Source organism: Coccinella septempunctata, chromosome 3 (assembly GCF_907165205.1).
Source record: "Coccinella septempunctata chromosome 3, icCocSept1.1, whole genome shotgun sequence".
In the NCBI taxonomy this organism is placed as follows: Eukaryota; Metazoa; Arthropoda; class Insecta; order Coleoptera; family Coccinellidae; genus Coccinella; species Coccinella septempunctata.
Window position 1 is genome coordinate 38186922 of NC_058191.1, and position 16325 is coordinate 38203246.

The 16325-nt window shown below is 33.8% G+C and overlaps 1 protein-coding gene across 9 annotated transcripts in view; it reads right to left on the minus strand.

The window, feature by feature from the left end:
- Positions 1-161: 161 nt before the first annotated feature.
- LOC123309129 (proton channel OtopLc) overlaps positions 162-16325 on the minus strand; it is a 40371-nt gene continuing 24207 nt past the window's right edge. For 4 of the 9 annotated variants that reach the window (XM_044892053.1, XM_044892048.1, XM_044892049.1 and 1 more), the window contains 11 exons: positions 12700-13081; positions 11577-11642; positions 7128-7425; positions 6749-6909; positions 6265-6436; positions 5942-6154; positions 5599-5844; positions 5120-5360; positions 4431-4715; positions 3062-3242; positions 162-3001 (listed from right to left, as the gene is read on the minus strand). In XM_044892053.1, the coding sequence (XP_044747988.1) occupies positions 2693-3001; positions 3062-3242; positions 4431-4715; positions 5120-5360; positions 5599-5844; positions 5942-6154; positions 6265-6436; positions 6749-6909; positions 7128-7425; positions 11577-11642; positions 12700-13081 (2554 nt within the window). In that variant the 3' untranslated portion in view covers positions 162-2692. Of the gene's footprint in view, positions 3002-3061; positions 3243-4430; positions 4716-5119; positions 5361-5598; positions 5845-5941; positions 6155-6264; positions 6437-6748; positions 6910-7127; positions 7426-11576; positions 11643-12699; positions 13082-13641; positions 13892-16325 lie in introns of those variants that run through there. The other 5 variants (XM_044892057.1, XM_044892052.1, XM_044892054.1 and 2 more) reach the window with 5 other exon arrangements.

The following is a 16325-nucleotide window of genomic DNA, read 5'->3' on the forward strand; positions in this document are numbered from 1 at the left end:
TGAATTTTTTTTTATGAAATACCCACACTTTTTCTGACAAGGTTCCATTCACACTCTGTACATCAGTAACAGTTTTTTAAATTATTTATACCTATATCAATATTGTTAGGGCATATGTTCGTGGACACAGGTACTCAATCCAGTACTCAAAAAAATTCAAATTTACTTTTGATGGTTTAATTCAACTCAAATGGTACAATAAGTAGAATCTTTACAGGTGAATTGGAAGGTTTAACTGCTGCTGAAAGCAAAAATCGATCCATGAATGATTGAAATATACTTATAAACATTTAGATGAACGGCAGTGCTGGGTATCATTTCAAGCCAACCCTTATCGTGGCTAAACTGGACAATTTGAGCGTATTCAAACTTTAAGACACACCTATCTAAACTAGACTTCACTTGGAAGCAATACACATTTCAGAACTTTATCTATATATATTTTAAAAAGCTCAATTCATCCGATCAATATCAAGAGAACGAAGAACACAAAAACAATTACTTTTGAATTTATTTCTTTCTCTGTTTAAAAACTTCTTCTCATGGAAAACACAATATGAATTGTTTAATGAACCTAGTTTTTCGATGAATTTCGTTCAACTCTCGAATTTCCAACAGCATTTTTCATCCATTTTCAGATTAGTAAGCAAATTGTTCACGAGTCGATTGATATTTTTGAGTTCTTCAATTCCGAGCTTCTGACAACATTTCCAACGACAATTATTTGAAAAAAATCCATCAATTTATTATTCTTGTTAGTGTACAGGATGTTCCACCCCTATTTCGAAAATAGAGCAATAAGTGAGCCCTCTCGAGTTCATATTATGAGTGAAATTGTTGATGGGATACCCTGTAGAGTTATACGAGTATACATCTTCAACTACGACATCCAACACTATTATTTTTGATTTCTATGGTATCAATATTATCAACATTTATCGAATTTATGTTAGATACTTTTCAGTTTGAGGATGAATAATATAACTTTATACCTTTCTTATGAATAAAAACGTATATATTATTAAAATCCCATTTATTTCTTAATCTATACTTGTTTCCAAATGAAACTGTTATTTAAATGCATATAAGATAATTGATGTGTTTGTTCCTCTTCAATTTGTAAAATTTCCACGAAGAATATAACAATTTTTTCAAAGTTATATCAAACTATATACGAACTGGTTATGTCGAAAATGGAAACAGTGTAAAATTCTGTCAAGAAAATTCTTTTAAGATCAATCTTTCATGTGAGTCTCATTTTTGTTTTTAGATGGTCCACATAAACAGCTACTCGTAGGTTATATAAAACTGACCACGAACCCGGCAGTTTCATTCTAAAATCTAATTGGTTTCAGATTTTCCACATGAACTTTCTCAGATGACGACAAGATTGAATGGAAAACCATAAAAACTTATTTTTTCTGGTTGGGTAACAGTAATATATCCAAGATCACATTCAATTTAAATTAGTTTCAACTATATAGATATATATTACTCTGTATTATTATTGTTATTTACAATTACACAACTATAGTTTCGTATTCTACAACTTCATTATCATATTTATCTCGTAGCGCTGAACTAAGAATATCTTATAAAAAGTGGAAATATTAATTGGATAGTTCGATGGAACCACTGGCTTTCACATAATGATGTAATATGATGTTTCGTCGACCTCAACAAAAAATGACATCTTACGTACTTGTTTCTGAACGAGAAGTCAACTAGTATTGAAGGCAAGCATTTTTCGTCCGCAGACACTTTTCTTCCCTTGTCATACTATGATGCGAGAGTGGGATCGAGTGTCTGTGATAACAAATGTCATTTGCTGTTGTGAAATTAATTCCTTTACTAGTGAATTAAGAACGTGGTTCGAATATTAGTGTTCACAATAATCAAGCATGGATATAGAGATAGTTATCATTCCTCTAGAGCAGTGGTAATTTGCAACTACGGCGACGTAGTCGAGGCCAGTAAACAGGTGAGTACTTACTTCCATAAAGGTATGGGAAGTTGACGAGAAATTGAAATATGACGAAAATTATCGATTGTCTTGCCTGCGTCTGTCATTTTCCATTTGAAATTTCGATGAATCATCATAATAGTTTATGACTTTGTGCACTCAGGTACTTTTCAATATTGCTCAAAGGATATAGAGTTTCTCCTTTACTACTTCTAATGGTGAGTGGATTTCTTGCCAGTAATTCCAAGGAATGGGGTTTTATCAGTTAGAGTAAAGAAAATATTGGACACGTACATGCTTTTTACATTTACAATAATACATTTCGAAACACATCAATATTTTTCTGTGCGCTTGTTCAATAATGATCATTTTATGTTATATCCAATAAAAATTCTGTCAATGAAGCATTTCTCAGGTTCTGAACATTTTCTGTTGAAAACTGTTCGTTTATGTACAAATTGCGATATGTTAAGTAGAAAATATTTACATAAATAAAAAAGATATTTTAATATAAAATATAAGAAATCATTCAACGGAAAAATAAATAAAATCTGTATCTCCTCTATATTCGAATTTTAAAGCCATGAGCAAAAATATCAGACTTACGTTATGTTACATATGAAATTAGTCGACTATTTCTGACGGAAAATGATTGGAAATCCTCGAAACTGCCGTTTCGAAAGAAATGTTAACAGATCTTCTGAATTTTGAGTTGTTCTATTGGGAAATTCACTCGAGTCTGGCTTTGTAGCTGGTTTTCCATATTTCGGCTAAAGTGACGGCTGAGTGAAAACGGTGGAAAATGCATAGGGGCAGTGTGAAACGCTGCACAATGGCCCAAGCTAAGAACCCGTAAAATTCCAACTGAACAGGATTCGCCTCCACTTTCTGGATTTCAAAGGTGTAGATGATCCACATTGTAACGTTGCATATGAGCAGGAATGTAACAACCTGTCTTCCAGGCTTAGAACGGTCGTGCTCTGGGAGATGCACCCTGCGCCTTGACACATCTGCGATAAACAACAACTGTAACACCACCTAAAAAAAAAATCACATTAAAAAAATTGTCATCTCGATGACCTCAATACCGGCATTCACCTGAACCACAGACAGACAACCGGTGATCATGACTAGCATATTTGGTTCCTTGGTGAAAGCATTCAGGTGCCCAGCTATTATGCTGAAGACAGCATAGAGGAAGAGTCCAAACGCTGATACACGCAGAAGAATATCGTTCAGATCCGTCTGTTCTTCCGCCTTGAACTTCAGACTCTGGACCCTGTAATCGAGTTCGGATTCCTTCAACCTCATCCTTTTTTAGCGACGTGTGCGGGTTTGTAATGAATGGTGATAGTGTGAGGTGAGGCAAAAAGCATGAAATCAAGCAAATAATATAAAGTGAAAAGGCTGAACGTGACAAAATATATGGTGTTTGAGGTAGCGTTGCATTTCCAGAAGAATTTCATGCCGACCAAATTTTCTTCATTCGTTCACAGAAAAATACATGGTGGCTCAAAATCGATGCTCACTGAGAGCATCTCAAGAAATAATAAAGAAATCAGAAAGCAGATCGTAGATATCTTGATTCATTCTCGAGGTTCAGGGCGTTGCTGAGAATTGCTGAGAGAGAGAGAAAATGGAGAGAGAAAAAGAGATCTTATAACCAGGACAGGTGTTGATCCCGTCATAGAAAGAGGAAGAAAAAAGAAAACAAAAAACAATTAAGAATAACTCCAGTTATTCCCAAAAATATCTGAAGTAACAGTTCATTGTGTATTGAATCGCGAACAAAAATGTTCCTATACATAATTTTGCTAAAGCTTACGTTTTCATAGTTACAAAGCCTGTGAAAGTGTTTATTTTTCGGTATGAAACAACTCTTCTCAATGCAGCACTACCTCTTGGACTAAATGGCATGAATCTGTACATCTAATGACTGTTCACATTTGAAATAAATAACAATAAAATAAGGAAAATACTTATATAAAAATAGGAATTGCATGGAAATTACAAAGAGGAAATAAACAAGCAAAACTAAAAGTTTTCTACAAAAATTCCTTCGGAATTGTTGTTTCCATTAACATTTCTTTAAAAGTTTTCTGTTGATGTAGAGTTAAAACCTATGAAGAAATTTTTTTCAAATCTTATATCGATCAATATTCGTTTCTGAGGCATAAATTCATTGTGATTGGAATAACTGGTTCCTTTCAGATTCAATTATTAACAATTGATAAAATAATCATCACTCGACATTTTAACTTGTCTTCTTTTGAACTAAAAAATTTTCGATCTAATAGATGATGAATTATTTCTGTTATTTCCATGCTTGTGAATAGGAAATATACGGAAAAATATCACAGGACTTTTTTAACTTGTACTCCTAAAGACACGCATTTTGGTATATGCAGAATCGAATAACCAAAATCTACCATCCTATCTGAAATTTCCTATTCAAATTCGAACTCACCTTATAAATCCAATTATAATTGCAATTATGCTGAGTGCCATAAGTGCGCAGTGAGAAACATCTGCCAGATAGATGGCGAGAAGACTGAATCGCTCTTGGTGGATCAATACGAAGAAAAGTATGAGGCAGATCAGGGATCCTACTAGGAGAAGAAGCCCGAAGAATAGTCCCTTTGAGGCTCCAACGCAGTCAACACGACCATGCTGTTGTGCATGAGCCAAAGCTGCAGCTCTCCGAGACAGCATTATCTCTAATCTGTGCTCAAGATCTTCCTCAGTGACGTATCTGCGAAAAACAAACAATGAGACGTTTCGTGTTTCAAAAAACAAATTTGGTACTGAATGTGGTTGTTTATGCGTTCTGAACGGTTCGCAAAACTTCTTTTGAACCGTTTTCGAACCACTTTCAACCCATCTCAAACCAGTTATGAACTGGTTCTTGGTCCACTTGTCATTGACGAGTGGATCTTGAGGAGTAAATTTCTCTTCATTAACTTTAGATTGTCAGATGTCCATATTATGTTATCAAAAGCCATCTGTGTTAATGTTTGATGATAATGATCTTTCATTATCTATGATTTGATTATCTTCAACTCGGCAGTAACAATAACCACTGGATCTTGTGGAATTATACCATAATGATTCTATTTATGGACCGCATTATCAAAAGCTTTCAAGCACATTACTTACTTTGGATTTCTTCCGATATGCTTCCACATGACATATATAACAGCAGCTCCAATCAAGGAATACTCGATTATAAATGGAAAAAGATAAGGTGCAGAATCGTTGACAATAGTTCCCATTATGTTCAAACGTCCACAAGAATTCTCAGAGGCATTAGTTGTTGAGTTGAAGGCCACCAAAGCCTGTGGAAAGAGACTGTCCAACCTTTCAGAGACATTGAGAGAACTTCTGGAATCTTCAGCCACTGAAAATCAAAAGGTAGATATAATAGACTGCAAATATTGAAGCTAAAAAATTCCATTCCTCCGCAAAGAAAAGACAGCAACAAAGTAATTGAAAAACACAATAATCACAAGAGGGAACCAACAAGAGCCATGCTAAACAAAGAAAAGAACCCAAAATGGAATCCTCATTGACCGTCACAGGCAAACTATATCACAGCATATTTTTTTTAGGGTGCAACCATTTTTCCTACAACCAACCTTTGGCCAAATTTTGGAACGACATGAAATCCATGTAATCGTTGCGTAAAGTGGTCGTTGGCTCAGTGGCAGCAGTAGTCATGGCCCTCCACGCTCTGGTTGTAGTTTTGGTCAGCAGCGTTGTTGGAATGGGAGTTGTGGTTGTAGTTGTGGTTGTTGTTGTGGTCGTCGTGGTGATTGGTGCGAACGTTTGGAAGAATTTATGAACGGTTCTCGGAACAGCTTGGGTGGTTGTCGTTAGATATCCTTCAAGTTAAGGGGTGTTGGAATAAAAGAGAATTCCTCGAATATGGATCATATTGTGTGGTGGTTCAGAATGATTAAATCAACACATTTTACTTACTTCTTGTTGTGGTTGTGGGCAGAGTTGTGGGCACACTTCGCAAGGTAGTTGCAGCTGTTCTTATGGTGTTCCAAAGGTAGGAGCTCACCGTTGGTGTTGTAGCGTCTGATGATGTGGCTAGTGCTGATAGGGTTGGAAAGACTTTATCTGGTTGGACAACGTGCGTACCAAGAACAGAGTTGGCGTTTCTCATCGTATGTAAACGAATACTCTCTAAAAAATAGGAATTTGAGCTTGAGACTTAAAATAGTGAAAAGTTCTTTAGTTATTCAGATGAATACTTGCATAGTAAATTTTAAAATATCTTATGTTGCTGAGCTTACCTGCAATGGGAGAATAACCAGAAGGTAAGGTAGCGTTGAATACTTTTTGATGATACAGAGTGACTTCCTTTATATATTCCAGGACCAGTGTTCGAATCCATACACAAATATTGGTCGCTACAACATGCATCAAGCCGAAACGTGCTATGACCTTGAATCTATGGATATTCAACTGAAAAAAATCAATCTTTGAAGATTCTTGAGGAAAAAAACTCTGATTATACTCGTATATGCATATGGTTAAAATTTGCAGAAATCAACTTTTTTGGCTCTCTACTTTTCAAGCATCGATCATGGTTTTAAAAACGAAAATGCAAATTGAAGAAATCTGGCTCCATGGCTGATAAGCCCTAAGCCAAAAACAGTCGATGCATAACTTTTATAATAACATAGATGCTCGTATACGAAATACAGATCTCTTTACCCACGAGTAATAACCTATTAGTTGAGTGAAATTGGTTTTACCCTTATATCGAAAACTCACCCTCGAGTTCATGAATATAAAGTACATCTGCATGAAGGTGAAGATCATTTGAAGTACAGGGTTTACGCCTTTCAAAATCATGTAGCATGGAGAAGTGAAAGGAATTTCGAAAAACGTTCCAAATTCCAGTCCATTGTATATCATGGTAGCCAAGCCGAATGCTGAAAGAAAATTTCATGATGACCTGAATCTAGAAATAGTAGAATAGAGGTTTTATCAGACCACCCTAGTTGGGTATAACAATCAGTTTACCTACTAGTAGCTAGTGGTTATCAAGAAAAAATGGATAAACAAAAATTTGAATACTTGTCATGAATGAAACAACTAGAAGAATGTTTCAGTGGTATTTTCAAGCAATAAAGTTAAATAAGGCACTCACCAATAGCTCCAATCCTCAAGAAGAAACTACCATGACTATGGTCGTTCTGCGTAGTTTTCCTTTTCCGTTTACACTTCGCAACTGTACCCAGCTCTAGGTCAACAGAAGCTGGTGGAACAGGAGTTACTGCTAAGGGTGCTGTTGGAAGTTGTGGTTGTGGTGGAGGAACGGGGGGTTGAGACACAGGTGCTGTCTGTTCCTGAGAGACAACAGGCACGTCATTTTGTACACTCAGTTCGGTCACAGGGACTGGCAGACCTGAGTCCACTACCCCTTCTGAGTTGCGTCGATAAGTGCCCTACCCCCACAAAACCAAAAATAAGACTGTTGATGGAAACTCAAACTGATATGGTGAGTAGCATGATGTTAGTGCGCGTGCGTGGCTCAAACGGTCGTTTTATGAGGAGAAGCTGTGGTTTATTTTGTGCAGAGGTGTCGTAAATTGTCCTGATAGTGTATTATTTCCAATCCCATAATACGTGTTTGATTCGTATAGACAAAGAGTCAAAGAGGAGTGGCATTGAGGATTCATATTTGAAAAAGGTTGCTCAGTAGCGACTTGAATCAGTGGAAAGATTTTCGAATTCAGTGATGGATCAAGGTATAGCTAGGATGGTGTCTTCCACTTTTCTCTTTATGACCATAACGTACCATAAAAAGAACAAAATTCCAAGACCAACTCTTGGAACTAAGTTGGACGCTATTTAATGACTATTTGAACATTTTGTTAATTAAAGGTATTGTTTATATTTTCTCGTATAATGCGCCGTTTTCGAGCAATTTGATGTTCAAAAAGTATCTGTGACATTTTGAAAATTGGGTACTTTGGCTGAATACAACTCTGTCAGATCCACAGATGTGTAATGTCACAGCTTCTATTTATTCTGAAAATGCTCATTATGAAAACTTAAAATAGCTATATCTTTTTATCAGGGTCGAATCAAAAAAATGGTATATGATAAAAGTATTTTCATTGTAGTGATTTTGTGTGACTATAAGTAATTACACTGAGAAAAATCTTGAGGTTACAATGTGAAATTACCCACATATTAGCTGGACAGGTTACAGTTACACAGTTGGATTATTTTTTTCACAACTAATATCTGGATGTTTCTACAAGGGTGTTGCGAAATTTCATGAAAAATGTAAAACTATCATGTATATTTACAGTGAATATGAAATTTACAGAAAATATGTGTTAATTCTCTGTGATATCACAAGGGTTGTAATATTCACCTGAAAAATTACAACTGCAATGCAATATTACAATAAATTTGCGAATTTCAACATGAAACGGTAATTTCACAACATTATTGTGATCTAATTTTTTTTTTAATTACAATAATTTTGTGAATTATCACATGAAAATGTGATTTCACAACGTTATTTCACAAAGTTATTGTGATTTGAGAATTTTTCTTGTGAATTTGCGAAGAAGAAAATGTTGTGTTGTAGAATTACAATGCAGAACTCTTTTATTTTTAAAATTCCTTCACAAATGTGCTTATACAATGTGTTATTAAGGCGGTTGTGAAATTACCACGAAAAAATATAATTTTACAACATGATATCGCGGCACAATTTCCTTCAAGGATAGAACACTTTTTATTTACATGTCTACAGCAAGAGGAAAATCTTACGCGAAATTGTTGAAATTTATTATGGTCAAAATATTTCTCTCGAATATGAAAACAGAATAAAAAAAATAGATCAATCGGTTTCCATTAGAGCGTTCCAAAGAAATGAAATTAAATAAACAACTGATGATCTTGATCTTACGAAGGCCAAAATTGTGCTGTTCTTCCTAACACAGCAAACTAAACGAAATTATTTTTAGAAAACTTGAACCATAACAGTACCTACTGCTGAAAGAACTCGTAAGTCTGGGTATTTTTGTAAAATATCTATTTTAAAAATGTGTTTAACACATTCATAGCTTGAACGTGATATTACAATATGATTGCAAATATCAAGTCATTTTCCACCTATGCGGTACGTGACGTCGCTCGGCTGGATCCGAATTCACAGCTTCAATGGAATTTCATAATGCAATTGTAAAATCACAATTTTTATCTGCTTCTAGATTCATTCTGTGGCCAATCAAAACGTTTTCTGCAACTGGCACCTGCTCGTTGCCCAATCCCATATCCTATCGTAGATACTCACTAACTTTCTAACTTACCCCATAACCCAATTCATTCAGGAATGATCCACTGTGTCTTCAAGAACTCTGAAGTGCGAAGAGTTATACATGGTTCAGTTTTTTGTTTAATATGATTTAGTTCTTTCAAGTTCCAAGTAATTCTGCCTTCCAAGTTCCTTCAAGGTTTCAAGTGTGTGACAAAAGAAATATATACTGGTAAGTAGATAGTTCACATTTTTTGAAAGCGATGTTTATTTTTTCGATTTGTGGTTTTCCTTTGGCAGATATTAATGAAAAAAATTGAACACCGCATGCATACAACTTATTATTCAATTATTCTGTATCGAAATATTGCCTATTGGATTCCTACTTATTTCATTTTTTTTTCAGGAATAAACCACCGATACGAATTCTTTATGGAAAAACGATATGTGTTTACAACCTATGTATTCAGGGAGGCCCTCAATTTAATCTATGGAGATGTTCCGAAGGATGCATTTCAACATTCATCCGGATTCTGGAAGTAAGTCAAGCACGACAAAAGCAAGTTTTATAGAAAAAAAAATCATAAATTTATCTATTCCAGAAGATTGTGTTTTTTTTGTTGGAAGAAGACTAGGTATACTTTGTTTTTGAATTTTAATTTTATACTCTTATGATATGAACCGCTAAATAAGCGCATACATCAATATTTTCAGAAGCTGATATTTCACAGTTGAATGCTTCACAATTATGTTGATTTTTTTTATATTTTGAAAAAAATGTTTAATCATTTTAGGTGATATTTGTGGTTGTTGTTTTTGTTTGATGTAATGTTTCATATTGTTTTTTATATTGAAGATTATATTAATTTCATGTTGTGGTTGTTTTTTAACTGATATAATGTTTCAAATTTTTTGTTTTCCATATTGGTGACTGTATTTTATGTTGTAGTTGTTATTTTTAATTAATCTAATGTTTTTTTTCCAATTGATGTATATTTTAGGCAGTGATTGTGCTAAATTTAGTTCTGTACAACTACTTTGATCAATAACAAAATAAAGACAATTATCCAGTAATTTTCATGGTTAATTCACGAAGTAATTTTAAAAATGTGTGGGGTATTTCTACAATGAATTCTGGAATTTGAACAAATACTTGAAATTCACAATTAAATTCTGTGAATCTGCTCTGTTTATTCACAACATTATAGTATTTTACGGTCTAATGGATGCTAAATTTCACTACGTATTTTCGCGAGACCAAGAGGTGATTCCACAATGAATCCTGTAATTTTCCAAAATTTTTCAATTTTACAATTTATTTCTGTAAAAATCCTTTGCGAATTCACAGAATAAATGTAATTTTACAGTTGATACCATAAAATTCCATTGTGATTTCACAATGAGTATTCACAGGTTTAGTTTCTAGAAAAATCATTAGAAAAAATTTCATGTGAAATCACAACCAACTTGTGATTTATATTTTCTGTGATTTTACAAGGATTTCGTTTCAGAATATTCCTTGTGAAATTCCAGTGATTATCGTTGGTCACAAATAACCCAAGATTTTCACTGTAATTTCACTATTTCGTTCTCTCAGTGTATAACTAGGTTAGGTTAGATTGAATGGATGGAATGGATTACATTAAAAATTTCTGAATCAATAAATAATTTTTATAGCATATGTGAATTATACCTCAGTGTTACATAGATCGTTCACATCCCCCAAGTAAAAAAAATTCCCGAAAAAGAAGTGAGTTTAACTGTATCGAATAACTGAGGAATATCTTGAGAAATTTGAAGAAGATACTTGAACGCTTAATGATTGTCAGCCAAAGAACTCTTTCAACCCATAAAATTGAATTTTGAGTTACATCTCAAGTTAAGAACCCCCATTTTATACACATCAAGGAAACTCTTTCGTCTAAGAAATATGAAGGCAAATATTTTGTATTTCCATCAATTCATAGGCACATTATTGGAGAGAATGTTGGTTAATTGATATACTTCAGTTAGTAACAGCTTATCACAAACCATACAATTTTTCAGCCGCAGATTATAAACATAAGGAACAATTTAATAGGTAGGTACAGAGTGCCTATATGAAATTGAGCAAATTGAGAATTTCTAATTCACCATGTGTTATTATTCCCTCAATTTTTTTTGTTTTCTGAAAACATAAGAGAATACTTTGCTCTTTCTTGAATAGGCACCCAGTATGCATCTTTTCAGAAAATAATAGTTAAATTAATCTTCATCCCACATGAAATGACATAAACTGACTTGAAAAGCAACCAGGAGCCTTATAACGTAGTAAGATCTCACCTCGCAGAAACTAGAGATACTTTTCTGATGAACCAGATCACGCTTCTTGCGTGGGTATATCTCCATCTACACGCACGCGCAAGCCAACATAGTGGAAAAAATAAAAACAAAAATGTATGAACATAAAGAGCAAAATAAAACAGAGGATGACAGAAAATTTTTCGAAATCACCACATGAAATCTCCTTGAATTAAAAGAAAAAGTTAAAAATAATGATGGTGCTCGAACCATATTTTGTTTATTCCACGAATGATGAGTTTGATCACTAGAAAATTATTTTAAAACTGCGTTTTCTGAATTGGCATTCGTTTGCAAGCCTCTCAATTGTCCTGACAGAAGCTCAGTAATTAATATGAAGAATACATTTTCGTACACTTTCAGAGTGCATGGTTTCTGCCACAACTAGATCAGTTCTTGATTGAACAAAAAAACTTGGAGTCACACAATCAAACCTTTAACTTTCAAAGAGCGTAACTACAGCGTTGGGATAGTTATTAAATACTTCTACCATGAAAATGAAGGGAAAACTAAAAAAGAATTCCATGATATTCTCTAACACACCCCTGAAGATGCTACTGTGATAGCGAAACACGTGTCGTTAGAGAATAGCATTTATTTTTGTTTCAATTTTTTTCATAAATTTCACCGAGTATCGGCCACATCAATTCAATAAAAAAAGAAATGCGTGATTTCGAAAGATTTTAACTAACTATAGAAGCAGATGGAATGCAGTCTTGAATTTTTGGTTTTGTGGTAGTAGGGAGGACAAGAAGCAAATTTTCAAATGATCTCAAGTCTTTCCAACATTCCTTTCATTCCAAATATCATCTACCAATTTCAATCAGTTGAAACGGTAAATTCTTGGCTTGAAACATTTAACTGCAGATGTTTTAATGGTAGGGAACAACTTGGATAAGTAAAAAACTCGATTAAAATTATTTTTATTCCCATCCAACTGAGAATGAAATTGTCATAACGAAACACAAACTCTATAAAAAATGAATCTGAATAAATTTAATCTTGTTCGTGTATTTAAAAAATTAAGGAATATCGAAATGAAGAAAAATCCAAGAGATCAATTGATTGTTAGTCAAATTACTTCCACAGATCGTATATCGCCTACCTTCTCCTGCTTCTTAGGTTTCTTATCCTTGTCCTTCTCTTTAGCCTTTTCCTTCTTCTCTTTCTCCTTCTTCTCCTTCTCCTCCTTTTTCTTCTTTTCCTCTTCTTTCTTCTTCTCCTTTTCCTTTTCTTTAGTTTTGTCTTTGGTCAGTTTTTTCGGTGGTTCATTTTTTTCTGTACCCGAGCAGCAAGTGCTCTCTTGAAGGAGAAAGCAGAAGACATAAAGGAGAAACAATATGCTCATGCCATAGAGGTAGGTGAAGAATCCCTCGTAGTAATATAGGGGTATGTTGTGCGTTACTACATCGGAAATGACGTATGCGATACAGACGACGATCAGGAGTTTCGCATACACGAAACTCATGATTATGAACAACGAGGTTCTGGAAACAAGAACAAAATTCAGTTGGAGGTTTATGATGGAAAACAAACGATCTTAGAACGTCTGGGGTAGACATTCAAATGAAAATCCTTCGATTTAACCTCATCAGAGGAGGCTACTCATGAATTTGAATAAAATAGAGGAAATTAAACAGTGCGGAAGTATGATACATTGGTTTTTCAGTCCAAGTCAGCTAGATTTTTCTGACAAAATATAATAACTGATTGACTGCTGATACTTGAAGCCATTTTTCAACAAAATTGTACCCTCATCTATTCAAATTACCATGAGCCGCCACTGGATCACTTCCACATTATAATATATCCGTACAATAAACAATTGAATCGAAAAAAAATTTCACTTGGGTTGGGTTATGAATTAGTCCAAAATTATGCCAAAATCCATTGAGAAAGCTGCTTTAGAGTTTGTGGTTCAAACGTTTGAATTGTTTTTGGACATGGAAATGCGCTCAGATATCAGATAACAATAGATTTTCCACCATTGACAACTCAAATCGAAATAGAACAGTTCACAGCATTTACATAAAAAAATGATACATACTCTTTAACATTTTCCCTGACAAATAGGAGGTCAGAGTAATTTGTCGATTCTGATTCAGCATAGTAGGTCATTTTCTCAGCTTATTTCTGCTATTCACTTCATCACTTCTGGATGGAAAACACAAACTGAACTGTTTTCTAATAATAGAACAAAATTCGAACATGCTGATATACCCAGGATTAGTTTATGTGTGTAACCTGCTATTCGAAGATGGAAGGTTTCAGAATTTCACCGGTCTTGGGAACATAAACTAAATTGTTGACCGAAAGGATAGGAAAATAAGTCTATTGACTCATTCTTCTCACTGGGTACTGTTTTACATGAATTTCCCAAGATGAAATCAAACTTGTACTTAGAGGATTTAGTAGATTTTAAATTTTGAAATAAAAAAAAAAAGATGATTATGACCTATGCATTCGAGAAGCTTCTGAAGTTACACTTCATTAGAATATATTAGAAAGAATGTCAGTTGAAAACAATATCTCATTTCGGAAATAGAAATTAGGTCGCTGCTAATTGTGGAATATTCTGTATATAAAACGTATTCATTCTCATTATCTCCATTGGGCATTGTTTCGAATACAATCAAAAAGATGTAATAACTTTTACAAATATTTTCTTTTGAATTTGTTTGTGGGACGATTTTTTTTGAACAATGTAGAGAAATGGATTAACAAAATGAACAGTTTTTGAATATTTGGATTTTAAGAAACGAATATAAAATCAGTGCATCTACAGTAGGTATTGGTTATTTCTCAGAAACTATGGAGGTATCTCGAAGGTAGAATATTGGGGAGTAAAAATATAAAAGGAACATAGGAAGTTTCCCATATATGTGTCTGATTATGGTGATCATTTCACCAGTATCACTACCATTTATCAGTAGATAAAATAATGCGTGGACAAAAGCAAAAATCTTTTCAATAGTTTCCTAATTTCATTGGAAGTAGTTCATGTGAAAATTTGTAAGTATTTTATTTATATCGAATTCCACTTGCAAGCTTCGAATATAACTATGACATATCCTGTGATGCTCCTTCTTAAATATAATCAAATTTTCTGGTGTATGGTCCCGCAAATGGCATCACAAACACTGAACTTACCAGGGCCGAACTCACATTCATGAGAAATATACGAAGATTCTTTTTATGAAAGAATTGATAAATGAACTCTTCTCCAAAGAACTTAACGGTGTTGTTCATGATGATTAATCTGAATAATTATCTGAATAAAATCAGCAAGAGTGATTTATTTGGATACAATAAGAATTTCTTATAAAAATCAAATAATCATTTTCAACTCCAGTCCGATCCTGCTGAACTGATTGAAGTGTTTATTTTTCGTTTCGTCGTGCACTATATGAATTTCTATTTCCGTTTGTTTAATGGGTTCCTGAGTTATATACAATGTATTTCGGTACATCTAGAATTGTATCGGCTATATTATGACACAATATAAATGTCGTTCTATCGATTTTGAATGATTTATTGTTTCATTAAAAAGGCGCGCAATCTTTGATATTTTATTTTGAGTTTATTACAGTGTCGACGACACCATGATTATTAATACTCACGAAATTATTTCAAAAATGCAAATAACAAAGGCTCGAGTCTTTTGTAGGTCTCTAGGAATAATATCCTATTCCAATAATGTGTTTTCAGTGGTTTCCACGTTGTCGATTTCCTACACTGAGAAATCATATAGCCATAGCATGTTTGCCCACGATAATAATTCACGTAACAAGCACCGGAAGCCCGTATCTGACTTAAACAAATGTCAAAAGAGAAATTTATATCTCTTTACAAACTCGTAATTGATATTTATTGAGAAATTTAAGGGAATATTCAATCCCTATCCTGTATTTCGAGGAAAATGTATGATATCCATACGGGGCTAATCCTTGACTTTCACCAATGAGTATTTAATCGAAGCTTTCACTTGTATTCAACAGTAGATCCCTTACACTAAATAATATTATTGTGTGGTTCATAATTCTCAAGGATATACCCTGAAATGAATCGACCAAATCTGGTGCAAAAATCACGAGAATGCTCCTCCTATCTAAATTTTGCAACGATCCTAGAATCTCAATTGCTATTATTCTGCCTTAATAATTTGATAAGTGAGAAAATTTAAATAAATCACTGGAGGCGTTTTAGTAACTATTAAAGATTCCATATCGCCTACTAATACATGAAAAATGCTGTCAAAGTCGAATGCTATTAGTTCCTAAAGAGAAAAATGTATATAGGAGTGTTTTTATCAATTCGAATTTCGTTACAACTTTCATATGTACAGGGTGGGCAAAATTCATTGTCCACTGAGGGGATATCGAGAACTATAAGAGCTAGAAGAAAACGGATGACAAATTGCCGAGCTCTTTAAAAGAGAAACAAAGAATGGTGAAAACCATAACCCCCTACGATTCTTCGTTTTTGAGTTATTAGAAAAAAAATTAGATTCTCATAATTTTTTTGTCTTTCAAGTTAGAGATCTGAAACTTGGACCTTTCTCAGGCACTTTTTTTACGTTGTGTTTCAGGCAGTGTGCATTTATTACCTTTTCACTGAGACTGAGAATTGATTATGATTATGAGGAATGGGAAACTGTGTACAGATAAATTAATATTGATTTTCAAAGATATGAATGATTAGTTCGAAATAGTGCACATAAATTGATACATA